At 40.7% G+C, this 24,844-nt stretch overlaps 1 protein-coding gene across 2 annotated transcripts; it reads right to left on the reverse strand.

The window, feature by feature from the left end:
- Positions 1-618: 618 nt before the first annotated feature.
- Positions 619-24,389, reverse strand: LOC108273550 (zinc finger protein 385D). 2 transcript variants are annotated; one of them, XM_053685279.1, is made up of 9 exons: positions 24,181-24,389; positions 8,697-8,903; positions 6,559-6,641; positions 6,220-6,330; positions 4,505-4,673; positions 4,126-4,413; positions 2,796-2,980; positions 1,715-1,813; positions 619-1,552 (listed from the first exon to the last, which is right to left on the reverse strand). In XM_053685279.1, exons 1-9 carry the CDS (start codon positions 24,221-24,223, stop codon positions 1,322-1,324), a joined length of 1,416 nt encoding a protein of 471 aa, XP_053541254.1. In that variant the 5' UTR covers positions 24,224-24,389; the 3' UTR covers positions 619-1,321. The 2 variants fall into 2 exon arrangements, with proteins under 2 accessions (XP_053541254.1, XP_017338313.3); XM_017482824.3 differs by having other exon boundaries at positions 6,514-6,641; positions 24,181-24,384.
- Positions 24,390-24,844: the final 455 nt, after the last annotated feature.

Consider the following 24,844-nt stretch of genomic DNA (forward strand, 5'->3'; position numbering starts at 1 on the left):
TAACATGCTAACATTGTAGTATAATGCTAATTTGAGAGGCCTGATGGTCTTTTTTGTACTGAATCAGCGTACGAGCGACAGAAACGGATGGTCGGTGGCTTGGATGAGAAGTCGAGCTTGAAAAAGTCTATTGTCTCTTGTATTTCTCAGCTCACCCATCATCCTTTGCAGCAGACCAAACAGGAAGAGGAAATGAAGATGTCCTGAATCTCAATCACAACATTTAAATCAGTGAAATCTCATGATTATAACTCCTTTAGTCACTTGATACTGAAATACATGTAGTTTCTTAAAACATCACAAACTATTAATGTTTTGGCTCCGCCCCTTTTCGATACTCCTAGCTATGTTAGTTACAGCTACGTAAATTATATCGACTTGATTAAGATGCCAAACAGGAAGGGAAATTGATTTTAAACTATAATAAAAGATTACCACACCTTTCTTAACCAAACTTTCTAACCCTAACCCTTCTAAAATTCGTTATTTTAATAATATTAATAATTAGTCCTTTATTTTACTTTCCTTTCATGAATTTTTCCTTTAAACGTTACCTAAATGTTCCGCAGTTCTGCTTCAGAACATTCCCTTTAATTTCCTTTACATTCTTAATTCTCCTTTTTAAAAAAAAATCAATAAATAAAATAAGTAAAAATCAGTTTTCTTTGAAAAGTGTCATTAATTGTATTCTTACACAATTTCTTTCAAATTTTGCTTCATAACTGTCTTTAATTTTCCACACGTTTTAAATGAAATGCTTAACTTCTGTGCTTACTAATACTCTTGTGAAATTTCCTTACGATCTTTATTACACGACCGTCACAAACCTCAAGTCCTGTTTAAAGCGTTCGACGTGACACGATTCTCCGTAAGACCTGATGTACATCTTAAACTTCTCTTACTTTCAAGTTTCTAATACTTCCTTACTTTTGCAGTTTGACTGTAAGGAACATGTCCTCATTTCAACTGTTTCTTTAAAACGCGTTGGCATTTCCTTCATAGCTTTCCTGTGTTCAATTTCTCTTTAAATCATGTTTGACTGGCATTACTTGTGTACATTTTCATCAATACTTTTACGTAAATATTTGCTTTGCATTCCTCTAAACACGTCCTGACGGATCTATTGTGATGTTATTCATTGCGTTTAGACGCGAGTAGAAATGCTACAGAGAGTTGACGGTAACAGCGATGAGCATTTCCATGAAATGTTTTATATTAGAAGTAAATATTGAATATCGGCAGCGTAACCGGTAATCGTCGTGGCCGTGTAGTTCTCTTCCTGAGCGGCTTCCTGTGAAACGTCTGAAACGTTCCGTCTCTTTCAGTAAGGAGAGAAGACAATCGGACCGTGAGCCGTCCTCAGGGGGCGGAGGGCGGGTCTAAAGAGGGTGGGGTTAAACAGAGGGGCGTGGACTATGGCGGTTGGCGGATGAACGTGGCTCAGAGACAAAGGCCCGGTTGCCATGGCGCACAGCGTGGCGGGGGTGAGAGCTGACGTTAGGAAGTTGGAGGTCAGCGTTCTGGAGAGTTCCTTCTGGAGTGTGAGCTTGGTCTGAATTTGGAAAACACACACACGATGATAACTAACACAAATCTGTAGTCCTTTTACACAGTAACTACTAATAATATAACGAATATATTCACGTCTCTGTAAAACATAGTTCCTACTTGAAGAAATATAAATAAACAGTAAAATAACACGGCTCTTATTGACCGTTAGCACCGAGTGAGCCGAGTTGTTGATGTACGGGCTGAAATTTGTTGTAGGTGGTTTCCCGGTCGCTCGGTCTCGGTGTCTCCTGCTGCTCATGTGCTGAAAAGACAAACAGATGCGTAGAACGTAATAAAATGTATGGAATGCGTCACTGGAAGTCAGTTCTACAGCTTTATAAATGTTTGAGCTTTAAAATGATCATACACTGATTTTTGGTGTGAAATTGTCATTTTGGTTGAATTTTTTTTTCTTGTAGAATGTGTACAGAATAAATTAATTGCTAAATGTTTTAAGTTAAACTCGAAAGTTCGTTTTTACGTAATTTAATAGCGATTTTTCACCGAGTGGTAATTTTCACAAAACTTGACAGCTAGAGTTTGATTGATAAACGATCTGAATTAAACTGGAAAGCTAGTTTTTACTAAAAGGAAAGTCATCTTTATCGTTATCGTTAAAGATTTCCCGTTCGCTAGCAAGCAAGCTAACGTTACGCTAACCGCGAGGGTGCAAATACTAAATTCCGAGCTAATGTTCCCAATTTCATGATTTCAAATTCAGTTATTTGTAGCTAATGTGTTCATTCTTCGTTCTCTGAGGACAATTTACATTTGCGTGATTTCATCGCTCTTGGGAACAACATACGGAATATGCGGCACGTTGGATTAGTTACTCGCCAGTTGTGCGGTTGTTCTCGAGTTTCTCCAACAGCCGGTTATTCGTTCTCGTTAATAAAGCATTCGGAGGAAAATTCCGAGTTTTCCTTTTTGGTTTCTATCTGTGTATTTCTGTAAATACCGTCGTAAGATATGTTTATGGTATCGTGACATCCCTACTAGTTTGTGCGAAATTTCCTAGCACAATTTTAACTGCTACTCTTTAAATGATGATTCGTTTTGAGTAAACTTGAAAGCTAGTTTTTTCTCGACGTGATGGTTACTTCTACTTGAATAAGATTCATATGCTTGTTTTTATCGGATACATCTTACACACCTTTTCAGTTAAAGTCTGAAGAAAATGTAAAGTTTTTATACATATTGTGGTACAAGATTCTGTTTTGTTTAATGTTAATGAAAACACAAACTTGTTGGAGCTGAGCTTCTGAGTTGACGTCTATATCACACACAGTGCAGTGATGTGATTGGTCGGTGGAGGCGGGGTTGACGGATGGCCGTTTAGGGCGGGGTGTGGCACAGGACGAATACACTTTCCCGCCCCGTTTTCGTGACGATGTACAGCGACCCCCCAGCATCAGTCTGTGCTTAGAACCTACAACCATGACAGCATCAGGATCAGGACAGCATTTTTAGTTAAAAATTTATTTTTTAATTTTTTTAAAATAGTTGCTACATACAGTTACTTTTTTGTGCAATTTTTTTATATATATTTTTACAAGATTCAAATTTCTACAATTTGAAAGCTAGAATTTACTAAATGTGAGAGCTAATTTTGGTTTATAGGCAGTTTTTCTACATTTGATAGCTAGTATTTAAATAAATAAATAAAAACTGGTGTTTTTTTTTACTTGAAAGACATTTTATAACAAAATTGGACAGATTTCTATTAAACTCAATGTGTTTTTAATTATTAACTAACTTGGAATCTTGTTTTTTTACCAAATTTGATAGTTGTTTTTTTTTTAATCAGGTTTACTACTTAATTTCATAGCTAGTTTTTAATTTGAGAACCATTTTTTATTAACCTGAACTCTAGTTTTTATAAATGTGCTAATTTTAACTGATAACTAGTTCTACTATATTTGATAGCTAGTTATTAACAAATTTTGATGCTAGTTTTTATTAATAACTAGTTTTTATTATACTTTAAAACTAGCATTTTTTAACCAAATTTAATAGCTTGTTTTTACTAGTTTTTATTAGACTTGAAAGCCAAGTTTTACCAAATTTGATAGCTAATTTTGACAGTTTTACTACTTAATGTCCAAGCTAGTTTTTAATTGGATACCTATTTTTTATTAGCTTGAAGTCTAGCTTTAACAAAATGTGCTAATTTGAACTAATAACTAGTTTTACTAAATTTGCTAGCTAGTTATTACCAAATTTTGATAAATAGTTTTTATTCTACTTTAAAATTAGTCCTTTTACCAAATTTAATAGCTAATTCTGTTTAATTGACAACTAGATTTTATTAGTCTTGAAAGCCATTTTTTACCAGTTTGACAGCTAATTATACCCTAGCTAGTTTTTAATTGATAACTAGTGATTATTAAACTTTAAAGCTAATTGGATTTAATTTGATCGCTAGAGTTTAAATTAATAACTTTTTTTAAAATTAAAACTGAAAGCTAGTTTTTAACTGATAACAAATTTTCTAAAACTTAAACGCTCATTTTTGCTAAATTTGTTAAGTGTGTGATTAGTCTGTTGAAGTGCTTAGTGGAGAGACTTCAGTACCTTTATAATGATCCTCAAGCTGCGAGCCCGAGTTGACGGTCACTTTACAAACGGGACACTGGAGACTCTTGCTGCATTTCCTCCTCTTTCTGTATCCCTTTACTACGGACTCAGAGTCCCACGAACACTTCGGGTCAGCTGGAGGCACCAGAGCAGGGGATTCTGGGATACGTTTGCTCTCACACAGCCTTTGTGAGGCAGAAGTGTGTGAAATGTGTGTTAGCGTGACTGAGATCCCCTGAACACGTACGTCTTCTGGGTTTGATGCCTGTGATGAACAGATTGATGCTGCAGAGGGAGGGAAAGGAGAGTGAGACAGACGTTCATGATTGGTGTGTTTACTCTCACGCTCATGTGTGCTTAGTTTGTTTACACACACCTGTCCTCTCCAACAGACTGCCGTCCTCCATCTCGCCCTCCATTGGTTTCTTTCTCTCCCTCTCCCTCCACACAGACTTTCCCAGAATCCTTTGCTTGTTCTTCAGCTTGTCTATAGCTTTGAGCTTGCGTGCATGCTTGTGCCCTTTGTAGTGCGCTTCTGCTTGGTTCTGACAACAAACCAGAAGAAAAATAGCACCCCCCCCCCCCCCCCCAAATATTAAACAAACAAACAGGTCAACAATTTATCATAAATTTGCATGAAGCTCAATAAACAAACAAGCAAACATAAATAAATAATACTGAAGTAAACAAATGGCAGAAAGTTTCTTTTTCCAAAAACCTGCACCTAAAGGAGTGTAAATGCTTACGCGTAGCATAACACGAATTCGCTGTATTAATAATGAGGTCAATGGACGGTCCTCACAAGGAGGGTATGAAAATCTTTTGGATTCGTTCTTGTATCAAGTAAAAAGCAAAAGACTAAATGACCATAAAAGAATGGTCATGTTCGCTAACAAACTAGCTAGGATTCCAGATTTCGGCTACGGAAATTCAGTGGAATATAATGGGTACAAAGCAAGACTGGGCGCACTTCACGAGGAGGTTGATTTCCAAAGAACATGATGGACGCCATGGAAAGCGGTGAAGAGAGAGAAATCAGCACCGTGCTCCTAAAATGCACCACCTCGCTCCATCCACTGCCAAAGACATGCAGCTTGATTGCCCCAGTTTATCACCACAGGAGGGACTGAATGCATCGATGAATGCGATGCCTGGGAAGTGTACAGATGCCCTGAGCTGTGGTGAAAAGAGGTCGCTCACTAGGGTAACAGAGGAGTGCTCCGAGTGCAGGACGAATAACCGCTCAGACTGAACTCCTCTCTCTTACCGTCATTTTGAGGACACGACTAGGGACCATCTTCATCATGTTGCCATTAACATGTCTACAAAATATATGCTTATTAGAATATTTTATACAGGTAGCAGTGTGCAGGTGGGGAAATAGTAAGTAGCACACAGCCTTCAGTAGGGTTTTGCTCAGGTATAAGAATCAATATTGTCTGCTTGGGGTGGACCAAGTGCTGGGTCTTTACAAGCAGGTCTGTCAGGCTGAATAGTTTCCTGTCTGTCTGCTCAGACTGCTCTGTTCTTGTCATGCTTCCAGTACTTGGTGGACTGGACGTGTAATATATATATATGTATGTGTATATATATATACATACATACATATACACATATATACATATATATGTATGTATATATATATATATATATATATATATATATATATATATATATATATATATATATATATATATATATATATGGCACTCCATATGTCCATCAGAGGGTAAAACTGAACAGGTGGAAGTGGAATCCTGTGGCATGTTCAACTCCTTTACGTCTGACTAACTGCACCTGCTGTCACTTAATGCAACTTATTTAAAGACTCTGATGTTCAGAGCTCATTTCAGAAGGTAAATGCGTAATGCCTTCCTCATGTCCCTCTGTGTCCTCTGGTACTCGGACAGACCTGATGAAGATTTCATGCCATTGTATGTTTTTATCACCGCATATGGGGACATTTCGTTTTAATCTAGGTGTCTTTAACCTTCCTCTATTATTGTGCTCACCTTACTCCTTACACCTTACTGTGTGGGTGTGTGTGTGTGTGTGTGTGTGAGTGTGTGTGTGTGCGTGTGTCCATCTCACTGTTGAGTTGAAGCGCAGGTGACAGATATTGCATGTGATGATTTGTTTCTTCTTCAGCGATTGTGCGATGCTTAAAGTGTGGCTGATAACCGCCTTCCGAACAGGATCCATCTTTACACACACACACACACACACAACAAGAGGAAAAAAGCTTTATAACTGTAGTGCTGAAGCTGCATGCAACACTACTTCTTACTGCAAAGATACAAAATGCTTATTTACACACACACACACACACACACACACACACACACACACACACACACACACACACACACACACACACACACACACCGCACTGAAGTTGGAGAAGGGGCTGAGGGGTGATGAGCTGTTTACTCTCAGAGGCAGAAAGTGCTTCAGGTCAATCTGGGGCTGAACAGGAAGTGATGTCAGCAGAGCGCCACCCTGGGATGGACTTCCTGTACAGACAGGAAACAGAACTATTTAGACATGAGAGAAATTGTGTCTCGATTGATGTGACTTGATCTTCCTCGAGGTGAAATTTTTCCACACGTTAATTTCTTGTTCATCTCTAACCGTGTGTGTGTGTGTGTGTGTGTGTGTCACTGATGTACCGCTCATAAATTCACATCTATCTCTCTCTCGCCTCTGATTTCTACATTACTGATCTTTCTTCTCCTTCACATGAGCTGCTCAATACGCAACAGATGGAATGATAGATGAATGGAAAGATATGGATGGATGGATGCATGGATGAATGAAAGAATAGCTGGGTAGATGGATAAAAAGAGACAGATAGATGGAGTAATAACGGATGGATGGATGGAAAGAGACTGATGGATGATGCATAGATGGCTGGGTAGATAAATGGGATGGATGGATTGGTAGATAGATGGAAAGAAGAGATGGGTGGATGCATAGATGCGTGGGATGGATGGAATGATGAATGTGATGGATAGATGGATGGAAAGAAGAGGTGGATGAATGCTTAAATGGAATGATTTGGATGAAATGCAGTGGAACTATTTTCTGACATCATGTTCTTCAATTTATTATATAATTGTACCTCTGCAGTGATGGATGGATGGAGGGACGGACGGAGGGAGGGACGGACGGGTCGCCCTATCGTCGAGAGACCGTGAAGGATGTAGACGGCTAGTACTATGGGTCAGATAATACCTCCCTCAGGAACCACCATTACACGTGTAATATAAACACACAGCACAGACGGATATAAATACGACAACGCTGCGAGCGAGCCAGCGCCAGGATCCCTTGGAAAATCCGATGCCTGCTTTAGTTTGGATCGTTTCCACGGAATAAATGGGTCTGATGTGGACGCATGCCAGAGCAGCACTGCTATGCTGAAACGGAGACGCTCTACAATGCGGAGTGTGAACAATACGCAGCGACTAAAGCTTTTAAAGACCTGTCGCATATCTATTTTAGCACGCTGAGGCCATTCAGCGCCGTGAACTAAAGTGTGCGGAACATTCCATTTCCTCCATGGCTTACAACACCACGGTGTTCAATGAATACCTTGATATTGTGGCAAAGTCCATTTTGTGTGTGTGTGTGTGTGTGTGTTAATTTATCTACGCATGTACTTCAAAATGTTTTAATAACTGTGAAGTCATGTAAGGAAATTAAATGTAAAAAAACACCCACAAGCAACATTTGCAATATTTGCATATTATGGAAATGATATGCAAATACTCTAATGTACTGTGTGATGCGTAGTGAGGTCACAGCGGGTCAGAGTTAAATTAGCATAATCAGTCAGGCCATTTTGCGGGGTATTTTTTTATGTGATGCATTCACTGCAGAGAGACGGGGCTAGAGCAGCTTTTCAACCTCCTCCCTCTCTCTCTCTCTCTCTCTCTCTCTCTCTCTCCCTCTTTCTCTCTCCATCCATCCACCCCCTGGTGTGTAATCTAAATAGACTCATTCACAGGGAATGTAATTATAACTGCTGTTCTGGGACATTAAGATAAAAGATCGCCTCTTACACCACATACCAAAAGCGGGGTTTTTTTGTTTTGTTTTTTAAACCGGAGCAAAAATAATCCAGCCCAATTCCAGTCTGTCCCATCAGCCTTAATGAAGCATTTAAGGAAGTTTGCTTTGATATTCGGGACTACACCTGCTCCAAAGAGCTTTAAAAATTTACCACAAAGAACTCTGGGGAAAAGTTGCTTTACAGAATTATGGTTAAATTCTACGCTAAACATTCTGAATTAAATGTACTTCAAAGAATTCTCAGGAAATACTTGCCTCAACGACTAATTGGTAAAATGTGCCTCAAAAAATTCTGGGTAAATTTGCCTTTAAATTGTTTGTGTTAGACATGGCCTACCTTAAAGTGACACTACAACTGAATTAGACTAAAATTAAACTAAATCAAACTCTCAGACTTGGATTTGTCTCATAGATATAGATATTACAGATCTAAAATATAAAGCAGACTGAAAAAACTCCGAACACAGAGCCAGGATTTCAGGCGTCGCCGTTACCCGTGCTGTTTCTGGCTTCGCCGCTGGTTTTGGCCCTGCTGGCTTGGCGCAGTCGGCGCTGGTGAGTTTTTCCGTTGTAGTGGATCTGAGCCTGAGCGCTGGAGTTCAGCTGAATATTACACACCGCACACAGCGTTAGGGTTCGCTGCTTTCGCCTCCGTTTCACCTCCGACGCCTCGCACTCCGCACCCAGCAGACGACTCGTACCTGAGAATCAAAGGTTAAAGGTCACACATGAGAACATGTTAGTATGCTCATTACATGAATCTGTTCTGAACATCGAACGCACAGATTTGTTCACAATACAACTGTAACGTGATTTTTTTTTTTTTTTTAAAAACCTATTCCACCCCACACCACCAGTGGTCCCTATCACCAAAATATTAAGCCACATCCAGGTCTACACTTTATTTCCTCTTTTTGGTCCAAAATGATGGACCAGATGCATAGATACCGGATCGGCAAGGCACCAAAACTGTGAAAATGTCAAAGCTCAAATTGAAGTACTTTCCCCCTCCCCTCCCAAACTGCTGCCACAAATGTGGAAGTATACAATTCTTCCTTCCTCTAAAATGTCTTCATTGCTGTAGCATTAACATTATCCTTCACTGGAACTAAGGAGCCCAAACCCTGAAAAACAGCCCCAGACCTTTATTCCTCCTCCAAACCTTACAGGTGGCACTATGGTAAATGGTGCACTTATAAGGCGCTTTTATCCAAAGCGCTTTACACGGTGTCTCATTCACCCATTCACACACACACTCACACACCAGTGCTAGCAGAGCTGCCATGCAAGGCATTAACTTGCCATCGGGAGCAACTTGAGGTTCAGTGTCTTACCCAATGACACTTCGGCATGTGGAGTCATGTGGGCCAGGAATCGAACCACCAACCCTACGATTAGTGTACAACCCGCTCTACCACCTGATCCACAGCCGTCCATACATTCTAGCAGGCAGCATTCTCCTGGTATACATCAAAACCAGATTCATCCATCAGACTGTCAAAACATCCCGTGTCCACTGGTCCAGAGTATATTGGTAATCATTGTAAATAGTGATCTTAGGCTTGTGTGCAGCTGCCTGACCATGAAAACCCAATTCATGAAGCCCCTGACATACAATTCTTCTGCTTCTTATGTTGCTTCAAGAGGCAGTCTGGAACTCTGTAGTGAGTGGTGCAAGGGAGGATGGGTAATTTTCCACACACTACATGCGTCAGCACTCGGCAGCCCTTTTTGTGGGTTTGCATGGACTACTGCTTCATGACTGAGCTGTTGCTGCCCTTAGACTTCTCCATTTCACAGGGGCAGATCTTGCAGCACAGAAATTTCACAAAAGGTGGCACATCCTACTGTATCCTTCTGTGATGGTGATCAATTCTACTGCCAGTGTTTGTTTCTAGAGATTTCATGGCTATGTGCTTGATTTTATGCACCTGATTGCAGTGGGTGTGGCTGACACACCTGATCTCAAAGTGATGATTTCTATCGCTTCTACACAAAGCTAACAGCAGACACTTGCTGGTACTCGTCCACTTCTTATTGTGATGATAATATTCAGCTGTAAATCTGAATATTTCCAAGGTCAATCATAAACCCTTACAGTGTGTGTGTGTGTGTGTGTGTGTGTGTGTGTGTGAAATATGTTGACTGATCTATTCCAGTAGAGTTCAGAATATCCCACTCAGCACAGACGCTCACACCAAACACATGAAAGATGGATGCACATGTGTAAATGCCACGGCTGCTCATTTGCGGCATGTTTACTGCCACCACTTGTGCCATGACGTCATACTAAGACTTCAAGACCAACTTCAGGAGCAGAGGTGCATTCTGGGAAACATTTTCTTTGAAGTGTGGATATACACGTTTGATTTTTTTGGCCAAAGTATCACGAGGAACCAAATATTAACACTTACGCTCCATTAGACAAGTTAAATCTAGCACTTTAAAGCTTTGAAAATCCGAAGAACAATTAACCATCGATGGAACCCTTGAGGAACAGTTTTCCCGGGATCGTGTGGATGTCGAAGTTGATTCGAGCACACCTTACCATTACGCATGATATACTGTTTGATAACTGATAAAACAGAACCACTTCCTGGTCATGTTCTCAGATTTTTGGACATGATTTCATCCTAAAAAAATACCTGTCAGAGAGTGTGTGTGTCGATAACGAGGTGCTGTGGTCAGATAGAGGCACATAGAGTTCCACTTAAAAGACTTTAAGCCGCCACACACTCTCACTTCTCGTGGAGTGGAGGGCTATATCACTATTTTAGGATGCGACCTTCTACTACTACCAAGAACTAAGGTAGTCGGTGTTGGGTCAGATGTAATTTGGTGACACAGACATAGTGATACTGCTAAGACATTTTAGTGTTGCTGTTGTTATGTAGTACAGGGGTGCATATTATTTTGGTAGTATTTGGTATCTTTGTATGCAGTCATGGACGTTCACCGACGATCAGCCATAAAATTAAAACCACCGGCGTAATATTGTGTAGGTCCCCCTTGTGCCTCTAAAACAGCTCTGACTCGTTGAGGCATGGACTCCATAAGACCTCTGAAGGTGTGCTGTGGTTTCTGGCACCAAAACGTTAGCAGCAGATCTTTTAAGTCCTGTAAGATGCGAGGTGGGACCTCCATGGATCGGACTTGTTTGTCTAGCACATCCCACAGACGCTTGATTGGATTGAGAGCTGGGGAATTTGGAGGCCGAGTCAACACCTTGTCTTTGTTATGTTCCTCAAACCGTTTCTGAACAATTTTTGTAGTGTGGGTGGGCGCATTATCCTGCTGAAAGAGGCCATTGCTATTAGGGAATACTGCTGCCATGAAGGGGTGTACTTGTTCTGCACCTACACCTGCACCACGTGTCAAAGTGTCATCCAGCTTGCCTCTTCATATAGTGCATCCTGGTGATATCTCTTCCCCAGGTAAGCGATGCACAGGCAGCTGGCCATCCATATGATGTAAAAGAAAACATGATTCATCAGACCAGGCCATCTTTGCACATTGCTCCATGGTCCAGTTCTGACGTTCACAAACCCATTGTCGGCGCTTTCGGTGGTGGACAGGGGTCAGTATTGGCACTCTGCAGCTAGGTAGCAAGCTGTGATGCACTATTTTCTGACACCTTTCTATCACATTCTATCACAGCCAGCATGAATTTATACAGCAATCTGTGCTACAGGAGCTCTTCTGTGGGATCGGACCAGACGGGCTAGCCTTCGCTTCTCCACACACATCAGTGAGCCTTTGGCAACCATGACCCTGTCTTAGGTTTACCGGTTGTCCTTCCTTGGACCACTTTTGGTATCTATACCAGGTACACCCCACAAGACCTGCCATTTTGGAGATGCTCTGACCCAGTCGTCTAGCTATCCCAAACTGGCCCTTGTCAAAGTCACTCAGATCCTTATGCTCACCCATTTTTCCTGCTTCCAACACATCAACTATAAGAACTGACTGTTCCCTTGCTGCCCAATACATCCCACCCCTCGACAGGTGCCATTGTAACAATGTAATCGATGTTATTCACTTCACCTGTCAATGGTTTTAATGTTATGGCTGACCGGTGTAGCTACAGCACCATTTATCAAAGACTATTCATTGTTTCCACACACGCAGACCATACTAAATAATGTGACAAAAGTAACACCATCTCTAATGAATACTATTTAGCAAGCAGCGTTATTTAGCTAGATAAGCTAGAAAACATCTTAGTAGCACGAGGGACAGTTAGCTGTGCCCTAATCCACCATACTATCATACAACTGAGCTATCATTAGGCACTTCTCAGGAACTCAGGAGCTTTTATGACATTTCTAACCAGAGTGTGTGAGCAGGGTTTTGCTGCAGCCACACTGGCTCGAGGAAAAGAAGGGGATGAGACATGTTGCCCCATGTAACACGTCTCATGTACACAATGAGTCATTACAACAAGGAGACATTGCAGAACCTGGCTAGAAGTTGTCCAGGAGAGTTCCAGAACTGTTTCCTGAACCTCAGTGGAAACACACCTGTAGATGTGTTAGAAGCAGCCATGGAGAGACCGTATCGCGCACCCACTATTTATACTAAATCCGTTTTCATTGGCCTGTATCACATCGTGTGTGTGTAGCAGTGTGTTCTCTAAAGCTAGTAACTTTGACTGACTGAGAACAGCAAACTAACAACTGTGTCTGTGTGTGTCCTTGAAAGACTAAGCAGCTGTAAACGCCAAATGACAAGGCATCTGCTACCATCACCTCATCACTCACTCTAAACTATGGTCCTGCCTGTGTGTGTGTGCGTGTGTGTGTGTGTGTGTGTGTGTAAGAATTCTGTGAACTGTGTTCAGGGAACTGCTCCAGAGCATCACTCTGTAAAAATAGTGTGTATTTTTCCATACACCTGTTTGAGTGCGTATATAATTACACCCTATATAATTATATATAGATTTATTATATATATACTGGCTGTGTCCCAAAGCGCAACAAAATAGATCGATATCTACAGTAACCAATCCTGTCTTCCTATTTAGCATAGTAGTACGGAGGCTTGGTGGTTTGGGACACAGCCAGTCATTGAAACTGCAAAAGCTCTCTTTGAGCTGCTAAGTGCTGAGCTAGCTAAACACTACTTGTTGAATAGCACACACTACAGGTGGGGCATATAATAATAATAAGAAGAAGAAGAAGAAGAAGAAGAAGAAGAAGAAGAAGCCTTTACTTGTCACATATACCTTACGGCACAGTGAAATTTTTTCTTCGCATATCCCGGCTTGTTAGGAAGTTGGAGTCAGCCATGATACAGCGCCCCTGGAGCTGCTTGAACAGCTGACCTTCTGATCAGTAACCCTGAGCCTTAACCGTTGAGCCAGAACTTTGATTTGGACAGAGTCCAAGCCTGTGTGTTTGAGGAGTTTGAGAGTGGTCGTCTAAATAAAGATACCGTAGTAGTGACTCTGTGGTGCTATTTAAACACGTTGTGGGTGGCTGGGGAAATGACGTAAAAGTAAGAGTTTAGTTCGAATTATTCTTCTTCACTACTGCGAGGTTTGAACTCAAAGTGTGAAACTGAACCTCAAGAATAAAGGCAACTAAAAAGCAGAGATCCATAAAAATTGTTTGGCCGTGAGTTGACATCTGACAGCAAAGGTTTGGCAGTGTGAGAAGTTTTTTATTAAAATCTCAAAGTGTGAGCGCTGCTACGGTGCTAGTCCACCCAAAATCCACACTCAGGAGGATGGCAAACTCACGGGACGGCTACAAATATTTTAACGCGATGGTGAAACAAATTAAATGGACAGTAAATGAAACATCCTTATTACCTCAAGTTCATGTTGAAAAAAAAAGCCTGTATTCTGATTCCGGATCACGCTGATTGATGACGTGAGCAGAACGTAGTAAAATTCTTTCAACGCAGGTCTATCGTTAGTGGATCTTCATCACTTATAATACAGAAATATCGACCTTCTGAAAAGTATGTTCATTTATGCACTCGTTCCTCGGTCGGGGCTTTAATCCTTTTGCAGGAATGACTGCATCGATGTGGCGTGGCATGGAGGCGATCAGCCTGTGGCACTGCTGAGGTGTTCTGGAAGCCCAGGTTGCTTTGACAGCGGCCTTCAGATCATCTGTATTGTTGGGTCTGGTGTCTCTTGTAGATTCTCTATGGGGTTCGGGTCAGGCGAGTCGGCAGGACAATCAAGCACAGTAATGTCACGGTCACAAACCAGTTACTAGAAGTTTTGTCATCGTGGGCAGGTGCAGAGTCCTACTGGAAAAGGAAATCAGCATCTCCATGAAGCTCGTCAGCAGGTGGAAGCACGAAGTTCTCTAAAATCTCCTGTTAGACGCTCAGTCTAGGTGTCGAGGTATACTACTACAAGACAAGCAGATTGATTTTCTTCAAGACCATCAACCTCTGTATTATTTTAGAGTATGCTTTTTTTTTTACTCTGTACTTCTCCCTTTCCCTACATCCTGCCATATCTTCTTTTTCAATATATTCGTTCCAATACGTCCCTCTATGACTCTCTGCATCTTTTCTCCACTGGCTGTTTTACTCACCATATTTGTCATCGGTCTGCTCCTGTGTTTAATCTCCTTCTTCTGTACTCAGAAATAAACAGCTACATAATGGTCATATATTAGCTGATAATGACTGCTGGATGTAGATTTGAGGACTCATCATTTACGTCAATGTGCTTCAGTTCATTGTTACCTGCTTCTCTCCAAATAGCAATGTTCGGGTATTATTCTCATATAATCAGTGTTCGGATTTTGTTATCTATTGGACACCCTTGAAACCACAAAGGTTCAACTGAGCTCCAAGACAACGACAAAGGAATTGGTGGAGTTGGAGGCATCAAAGTATATACATCTACCATTAAGAAAGTACTACATGGACTGAAAGAAAGAAACTCCTATTCTAAGACCAGCATAAAAAAAAGCCAGACTGAAGAAAAGAAAATTGATCTGTTTGTCCATAATGATCAGCACTATGTATGGAGGAGAAACGTTCGGGCTTTTAATCCAAAGAACACCATCCCAACTGTGAAGTCACGTTGTGACACCTCAAAGCCATAGGAGATACTATTGTTAATTAGCGAGAGATAGGGTGCACAATAGAACGATGGCATGTACCAGCATGTGTCTTTGTGATCATTTCTAAATTTCGAAATTAAAGTAAGTACCCTAACTGGCTTAACACGGGAAATGGATGGATTTGAAGTTTGAATGACTAACCTAGGTGTATGTAAACCTTTGGCCTCAACTGTAGTTAAATTATTGGGACACATTAGAACATTGTCCTGTCGAAATATAATTTATGTTATGGGAATACATTTCTGTTGAGTAAATAATTGAAATTCTATACAATGTGTCCATTAAATCATGCAGAATAAATATCCACAATGTGTCCATAAAATCATGCAGATTAAAAAAAAATCAGGAGCACAGCAAGTACAGATTGACTGAAACTGACTGCTGAATATTGGACAAACAACGCCTGGTCTTTTCACAAGCTTCAACCATCAAGTCTGGGTGATTCTGTGTCCACTGTAGCCTCATATTCCTGTTCTGACAGAAGTGGAGCCCCACGTGACCTGATTTTGTAGCCCAAAAGGTTAGACACGACCATTCGGATGTATGCTTCCTGACAGCTCAAACCAGTCTGGCTATTCTCCTCAGACCTCTCTCATCAACAAGGCGTTTCCACATGCAGAACTGCTGCTCACGGGATGTTTTTAGTTTTTTTGCACCACTCTGTGTAAACTCTAGATACTCAGAGGATTTTTTTGTTTTGTTTTTTACCCATTCTGTTGTTTCACGTGAACATTAACTGAAGCTCTTGGCCTGTATCTGCACTGTTGACATCCATCTTCATACACAGAGGCTCTGACTTACTAAGCTCACAAATAAGTGCTAATTTTGCAATGGGATGAGTTGCATGTGTATTTAAATGGATCCTGGAAAAGGAAAACCGAAACTAACCTCGTGCACGTCCAGTGGGATACGTCGAAAACGGTTTAAAGACCAAAGTTTTGAGCATGCATCGAACGTATAATAAAAAATTTTATACTTTACCAAGTCATTACTTTAAGAAACTTTTCAATCATTTTGAGATACTAAAGCATAACGTTAATAACGTTTAAATGGGTCATACGGTATGGTTTCATTTTCTATATCAGCATTTATTTCACATGTTTATATTAATGTGCTCGTTCTAATATGTTATCGCTTCTACAGTAGCATTAATGGAAGGAGTCACCAGTGTCAGTTCTTTCTAACAGTCTAAACCGGCAATTTTATAACCCCCCACCCCCACCCCCCAAACAAAGTCTTTGGGTGTTTCTTTATGTGTGGTATGACTGGGATGGGGATTGTGTAATGAGCCAGAACAGTTTGTTTATAAAATCCGAGGACATAGATCTGGGGCCACGAAATCATTCATATACATATATAAAACCTAGCCACTGGAAATCCGGGAGCAACTGACGAGTTACATAATTATCGTATTGTTGTTACTGGATAAAACAGCTCTGAATTGTTTCAATTCATATTCGTCTCCAGATTTTTATTGCCTCGCTAAATATGACGTCAAAATTTCAAAACTTCATGAAACGACTACGCTGAAAGCCATCTGTAACCATGGTAACACATCTTAACCTTCTAACATGTCTACATTTATCCACTCATCTCTCTCTGTTTCTTCTCTCTCTCTCGCCATGAGCTTTCTCAGAAGCGGATTTGCATGTAATTGGCTGTAATCCTGTGCGTGACAGCTGTAATTGTTTTGAACAGTGCTTTGAGGGGGAGGATTGATATGTGTGTGTGTGTGTGTATGTATGTGTGTGTGCGAGACAGTGAGAGAGTAACTGCTGTAATGTGTTTCATGCCTGATAGGCAAAGAAAATACATAGAGAATTAGGGAGAAACTGATAGCCAAAAATGTATAAAACTAGGGTTTTTTTTTTTTAACTAAATAGACCTAAATGTGTGTAGACAAAGATTCTAGACAGTTGGTTAGACTGAAATAGTGGTACATAAACAGACACAGCACATGGATATTAGATCGTCGACTAGACAGGTACATTTGGTAGTTGGATATGTAAGGAATAAAGCACTTGCGGCTTGCTGTTATAGGAAAATAAGCTGTGATGGGGGTGTGATGTGACCCGACATGAAGCAGTTATTGACACCTCATCTAATTTAGCCATTTTCCTATAACGGTACGTCCCAAAACGTTTACTCCTATTAAACCACTGCAATTCACCAACAAAAAAAAAACTTAAATTAAGAACAAGCTTTTTTGTTCAACAAACAAGAAGTCCATTTGCAAAAGTGATTTGCATTGTAGCCGGAACTTCTGTCCAAGCTGTCATAAAACATTCATCAACACACTCTGACAACCAGATTCAAGAATTCAACAATGCTGTGGTCCGACATCTAGACCTGCGGATGGACAGATTTATGGGTAGCTAGACTGAAACTCAAGGTGGCCACTAACTGCGTCATCTTTCTCAACCTGGAGGCACGAAAACATTGCTTATTAGTGGAATAGAGGGGGTTAACCATACTTCATCTTATATGGTTTGTGCTTGTATAATATTATCCAGAGCTATATTATCCGTGAAAACCAAATTGGAAGCTGTGGCTAAAAAAAGTAAGCAATCAGAGATTGTGTATTTCTGTGTTTATGGCAACAGAATGCATCTGTTAGAGGCCTTCGTTCAACAACAGCAGGTCATTCAAGAGCTGGCAGCCTGTCTTAAAACACACATGGAGGACAACACTGTGCAGGAGGACATGCAAGAACTGTGGTGGGTGGGCAATGCAGGCATGTTACCAATATAACAGTATAGATAACAACATTAAAACCTACTTGGACCCAGGCCATTTGGCTCAGAGGGTAGCTATGGATCTTTCTTGCTCCGGCAGAACACCAACAAATAAGATGAACAACTGTTCTGTCATCAGGTGTTGATGGAAGGTAGAGATTTACACCTACCTATGCAAAATGCAGCTAAGAGGTCAACTGTAACTGCGTGCCCTCCTCCGACTTTGTGGGTATCCGAAAATAATATTGAGCAACCAGGGTGCCCACTTTGTATCCAAGCTGTAAACATCTACCCCTCTCAGACAGAAAGACTGGTTTGAAACTGTAGCCAAACTCTTAAAGGGTTGGTGCCAGGGATACTCGAGACTGTGAGGGACGTTCCTTAAGCTTAGTGTTTCTCTCCATACGAGTAATTTGTCCACAGGCCTTGTGGATGGTTAGATTTATCCAAAGAAGCCTGGGAGCAACTGTCCTCCTACTGCCTCCTTCTACTAGACTAAGTACAGAGAATGCAAGCCCAACCCTGGATTTTACCAAAAGCTTTTGTAATAAGATAGCAAAAAAAAAAAAAGTGCTGCCAGATTAGATCATGTAGTTCCCTGAAGAAGCTTGACCCACTACTCATAAACCCACACTTTCAACAGCCATCAAATCTCCAACAAGATTCAAGAGACGAGGCTAGAAATTGTCCTTTCCCAACAGGAGGTGCTCACCCACAGAGAAACATTGTTTGGGCAGTGGAGTTGGAGGAAGTTGCTTTAACATGGACAACTGAGATGTTCACCATGTTGCCCTTCATGTTGATCAGAAACTACACTCGCTTTCAACATAAGGCAGAAGCAAAGGACACAATCCTGAGTCACCAGTTGGTTCCTTTCCCTTTAAGACTTCACGTTCAAAACAGCTGGCATTTCTCTTGTATATCTGTATGCCTTGGGGTAAAGTGTGTCCTGGCACACATTAACTGTAATGCTGGGTCTTTCTTACTGGTACCACCAACCTAGAGGACTGGTTCAGCACCATGGCCAGTGACTCAGTCAGCACATCGCACAGAACTACAACCACAACAATTGTGCTTTACTCATTCATGGTGGAAGGGCATTAATTGCACCAAGACTCCCTTGACTGGAAGTGTTAAGGAAGAGGTACAAAAACACTGCTTCTTGCATCACAGAATCTAGACAGTTGATAGATATATGGGTAGTTAGATGGTTAGACTGATGGAGGTATGATTAGCTACACAGTTGTTTGGACAGAAAAACAATAAGATGAAGGATCGACAGCTGGAGAGAGTGTTGTGTAGTTTGTGTTTAAAAAGTTGAATAGAGAACGTGACGAAGTAAAGCGTCATGGTGGGCCGCAGCAGCACTACTGCAGACTGAAAGCTACTGAAAACTGACTGAACCATTCATGTTGTTCAAAAGGGGTGCTCTGTAATTGCAAATACCGGGCTAAAGGAAACAGTAACTTAATATGGCATACTGTTGATTGTATTTAGATTTTTAATATTATCTGTTATTTAATCAATGAGACATAATGAACAGGTGAAGTTGATCGAGGTACAGTGAGGGAAAGAAGTATTTGATCCCCTGCTGATTTTGTACGTTTGCCCACTGCCAAAGAAATGATCAGTCTATAATTTTAATGGTAGGTTTATTTGAACAGTGAGAGACAGAATAACAACAAGAAAATCCAGAAAAATCGCATGTCAAAAATGTTATAAATTGATTTGCATTTTAATGAGGGAAATAAGTATTTGACCCCCTCTCAATCAGAAAGATTTCTGGCTCCCACATGTCTTTTACACAGGTAACGAGCTGAGATTAGGAGCACACTCTTAAAGGGAGTGCTTCTAATCTCAGCTTGTTACCTGTATAAAAGACACCTGTCCACAGAAACAATCAATCAATCAGATTACAAACTCTCCACCATGGCCAAGACCAAAGAGCTCTCCAAGGATGTCAGGGACAAGATTGTAGACCTACACAAGTCTGGAATGGGCTACAAGACCATTGCCAAGCAGCTTGGTGAGAATATGACAACAGTTGGTGCGATTATTCGCAAATGGAAGAAACACAAAAGAACTGTCAATCTCCCTTGGCCTGGGGCTCCATGCAAGATCTCACCTCGTGGAGTTGCAATGATCATGAGAACAGTGAGGAATCAGCCCAGAACTACACGGGAGGATCTTGTCAATGATCTCAAGGCAGCTGGGACCATAGTCACCAAGAAAACAATTGGTAACACACTACGCCGTGAAGGACTGAAATCCTGCAGCTCCCGCAAGATCCCCCTGCTCAAGAAAGCACATATACATGCCCGCTGAAGTTTGCCAATGAACATCTGAATGATTCAGAGGACAACTGGGTGAAAGTGTTGAGGTCAGATGAGACCAAAATGGAGCTCTTTGGCATCAACTCAACTCGCCGTGTTTGGAGGAGGAGGAATGCTGCCTATGACCCCTGGAACACCATCCCCACCGTCAAACATGGAGGTGGAAACATTATGCTTTGGGGTTTTTTTTCTGCTAAGGGGACAGGACAACTTCACCGCATCAAAGGGACGATGGACGGGGCCATGTACCGTCAAATCTTGGGTGAAAACCTCCTTCCCTCAGACAGGGCATTGAAAATGGGTCGTGGATGGGTATTCCAGCATGACAATGACCCAAAACACACGGCCAAGGCAACAAAGGAGTGGCTCAAGAAGAAGCACATTAAGGTCCTGGAGTGGCCTAGCCAGTCTCCAGACCTTAATCTCATAGAAAATCTGTGGAGGGAGCTGAAGGTTCGAGTTGCCAAACGTCAGCCTCGAAAGCTTAATGACTTGGAGAAGATCTGCAAAGAGGAGTGGGACAAAATCCCTCCTGAGATGTGTGCAAACCTGGTGGCCAACTACAAGAAACGTCTGACCTCTGTGATTGCCAACAAGGGTTTTGCCACCAAGTACCAAGTCATGTTTTGCAGAGGGGTCAAATACTTATTTCCCTCATTAAAATGCAAATTAATTTATAACATTTTTGACGTGCGTTTTTCTGGATTTTCTTGTTGTTATTCTGTCTCTCACTGTTCAAATAAATCTACCATTAAAATTATAGACTGATCATTTCTTTGTCAGTGGGCAAACGTACAAAATCAGCAGGGGATCAAATACTTTTTTTCCCTCACTGTATATTGTAAGTAATAGAGGTACTTTGACATTAATACTTACCTCTTGATGGTTGGCTCCAAAAGGGAGAGGAGTCATGGGCCTTTAAAAGGAGTCCAAATTCATTGTTAAAGAGAATTCTTACAAACGAGTATGTGGTGGATACGTGTGTGTGTGTGTGTGTGTATATATATATATATAGTAATTGTTGGCACTTTGTTATTTCGTGTATTATTCTTTTTGTGCACTTCAACCTTTTTCTCGTGAACCCTTTCAAATTTTCTATATTTCTGCATAAGATGTGTGTCTGCCTATAACATTAGTTAGTTTTGGTCCCTTAAATAGGAGGATAACATATACAAAGTGGTGTAATTCCTACACAGCTCACCCAATTTGGACGTAAATGCTCTTAAATTAAAGCTGAAAGTATCTCGCATAATTTATAAATAATATTTAGTGACCAGTCCTCAGGAATTTTATGTGGTCTAATCTGGCACCCTTTGAAAAACGTTTGGACACCCCTGATTTAGGTAGACCACTGGACAGTGAGATACTATTATGGTTAGCTAGACAGTTAGGTAGTGTTAAAGAGTAATAAGTCATGTAAACAAACAAATGAAGATGTGATGTTTCCCAGTCTTGATGCTCCATAAATGAAATGTTAGTCCAGACAAAGTTTTATTCATTTCAAGATGCAACTGCATGTCTAGGCTACGTGTGTGTGTGTGTACGTGCGTGCATTTTCTACAAAAGTGTCATGTGAGCTCACCTTGCCAGTGGTAACTTCCTCTCCTCTAATATTGTACTTCAAATTAGGCTGCATGTGTGTGTGTGTGTGAGTGAAAGGCCAAGAGAACCAAACGAGGGCTAATTGTTGAGGGAGGGAGGAAGTGAGGGATGAACGTTTAATGAGCTTTGGGACAGAGCTTGGCAGATACTGTCTTCACCTTTCTTCACTTGGGTCGTTCCCTACAGAGCTGAGACACTAACACATATTTGGAAGTGAACCAAGTAAAATCAGTATTAATATAAAACATTTCCATCACTGTCGCTGCTAGTGTACACTTGTACAGCTTTTTAACCCAAAACCGGATAATCATAACAGACACTATCGGTACCATCTCAAAGGAAGCTTAAAAGACACACCACAGGAAAACAATAGGCATTCACGTTATTTCACTGAAGTACCTCTAGGTGGTAAAACAAATTATTTTTTTGTATTGATAAACTTAATAAACAGTAATAAAACACAACAAGGATGCGGTTATAGGAATATAATCAAGGACAGGGTGGTGTGATGTGGGCCGGTGCAAAGATGAGTTAGTGCTACCGCCTCAAAATGGATTACCATCCTATAACAAAAACATCCTATAGCAGCACATCGCCAAGGTACGGAATTTTTAACTCATTAAAGAATGACATGTCATACTTTATCTGTTTATAGTTACACGTAATGTTGCAAAACATTACCACAAAACAAGTTATCGCTTACATTACAGCAGATGTAAACGACTGTTCTCTCACCAGCCTCTCTTTTTTTTCTCTCTCTCGTGATATCAGTAAGACAAAAAACAACTTGACTGTTACTAAGTGCTAACACTGGAGACTACTTCCATAAATGTGTAATACATGTCTCCTTATAGAAAACTTCACTATATCAACACTGTATGCTTTTCTTTGTGAAATGTGTATTAGGTAACATTACTTGTGTTTTCCCACCAAGATTTGGACTTTAAGGTGTAGGGTTCAACATTTGCATGATTCCCACCCATGTTCACAAAGCTCCGCCCTCAGAGTCTACGGTTGCCTATACCAGTATAGAGTCTTTAAAATCTATTGTAGCATTTGTTTGCTGGATTTTGATTTGATCGACAATTTTGTTGTCTAAATAATTATTTAGGCTACAAAATAGTCAAATACACGCAAGTTTGCAAGCTAGCTAAATTGCAATGGCAAAAATGTGCGTATGTGCCATTGCTACGTGTCCATAAACGATTTAACAGTAACGCTAGTCAAAAGATGAGCATCGTACGATATTTGAAGAGGAAGACGAGAGAGGACGACGAACATCAGGTCAAAGGAGTAGAAAAGACGGAGGAGGACGAGCTTGTAAGTTTTGCGGATAGCTACTGGTTATCCAGCTAGTTCACGTCACACCGTGTTGGATGTTTGGGACGCGGGCGCCATCGCATTTCAGCGTCCCTTCCAGGTTCAAACTCGCTCCAACGACTAGTTGGACAGCCTCGCATTACAGTAAACATGTCTCGGCTGTCTGTGGACATTACAGACATTTTAATAAAGTAATTAATTGTATGAGGAAATGGTATAATTAAAGTTATTTACCAGCATAATAAAGTAAATTCAGAAAAGTCAGTTATAATGATAATGTCCTCTTTCCTCATGTAACATTTACTCACTGAGGTAAATTCTGAGGCAAACTTTAACACTATCAATTAACAATAATAATTTTTTAATGTACATGATATTAATTGAATATTAACCAGTAATGAGGTTATATTTACAATAATAACTAAGTCCATGTTTCTATTCATAAGAAAATCCTTTAAAAATATAATCCTGTCAGTTTTATGCTTTAGTTAGCATGTTGCTAGTCCATTTAAGGAAAATACAACTACACAATGTTGCATTTTATAATAATAATAATAATAATAATAATAATAATAATAATAATAATAATAATATTCACACGCTAAAACTATCATTAATCTGTCTTCATTTGCGGAAAATAAATTTGCATATTCAATATTGAACCAAATGAACTTCTTTAAAGACAGCGGCTCAGTTCTAAATGGAGCCCCCAGTGGACACAAAGTGCACTACGTAGGCGGTAGAACTCCGCTGCTTCCAGTTCCAGGAAGCGCGCGAGTGTAGGGAGCGCAGAGCCGTTTGAGATTCAGCCCTCAGTTTAGTCAGAAATCCGAAAACTAACCCAAAGCGTCCGTTAGAAATCTCTGACTGACTGAAGTGTGGCATTTATTCTCTTACCGGTTTGGCGCGAGCAGTCCGTTTTCTCTTCCGGACAGGACATTTAGAATATTTAATCGCGTGTGTGTCGCGGTTAGCGAAAAGTCCGTCCTGTCCCAGCCGGTGATCCTGTGGAAATGAGCTCGCGCGCTATCTGGGATTCCCACCTGAAGCGAAGGCTGACGGTCACGTGACCGACCTCGGCGTCCACTGAATTCCCGTAATGGTGTTGAGCATCTCCAAGGCTTATGAGATGCTGAGAGAACCTTTTGTTCGACGTTATTCTCTCTCATGTCATGATAATTCTCTCGTTATTAAAGTTATAAACTTAGCTTGTCCTGACAAGTGACAAACAAACAACAACTGCAAATGCACTCAATGAACCCAGTCCAACAACTCAATTATCAATAAAGCCATTTATTTATACGCTCGCTGGCAGACTACCATACGCTAATGTTCAGTTTGGCTTGAATAACAATTACACATAGCGTTGAGGGAAGCTGCTTTGGGGGTGTAACTTCTGAAGCTCCTCATTTAAAAATAGCTAAGCTTCAGCCAAGCTACGCTTATGAGAAAGTGGCTAGCTAGCTGAGGCGCACACGTATGTGCATTCTGCGGTAATTAGTATTATGTTTGCAGACGGATACATTTCGATGAGTTCAACTCAAAAATAACGTTGAACTGG

This window comes from Ictalurus punctatus, chromosome 13 (genome assembly GCF_001660625.3).
Source record: "Ictalurus punctatus breed USDA103 chromosome 13, Coco_2.0, whole genome shotgun sequence".
Lineage (NCBI taxonomy): Eukaryota > Metazoa > Chordata > Actinopteri > Siluriformes > Ictaluridae > Ictalurus > Ictalurus punctatus.

Bases quoted from the DNA above. Each gene is read 5' to 3' on its own strand.
- LOC108273550 (XM_017482824.3), bottom strand. From the start codon at position 24,223: ATGTCCTGTCCGGAAGAGAAAACGGACTGCTCGCGCCAAACCG. The intron at 4,414-4,504 runs GTGTGTGTAAAC...CTCCCTCTGCAG, and splicing joins CAGTCTGTTGGAGAGGACAG to CATCAATCTGTTCATCACAG. The intron at 1,553-1,714 runs GTCAATAAGAGC...TTCCAAATTCAG, and splicing joins CGGCTCACTCGGTGCTAACG to ACCAAGCTCACACTCCAGAA.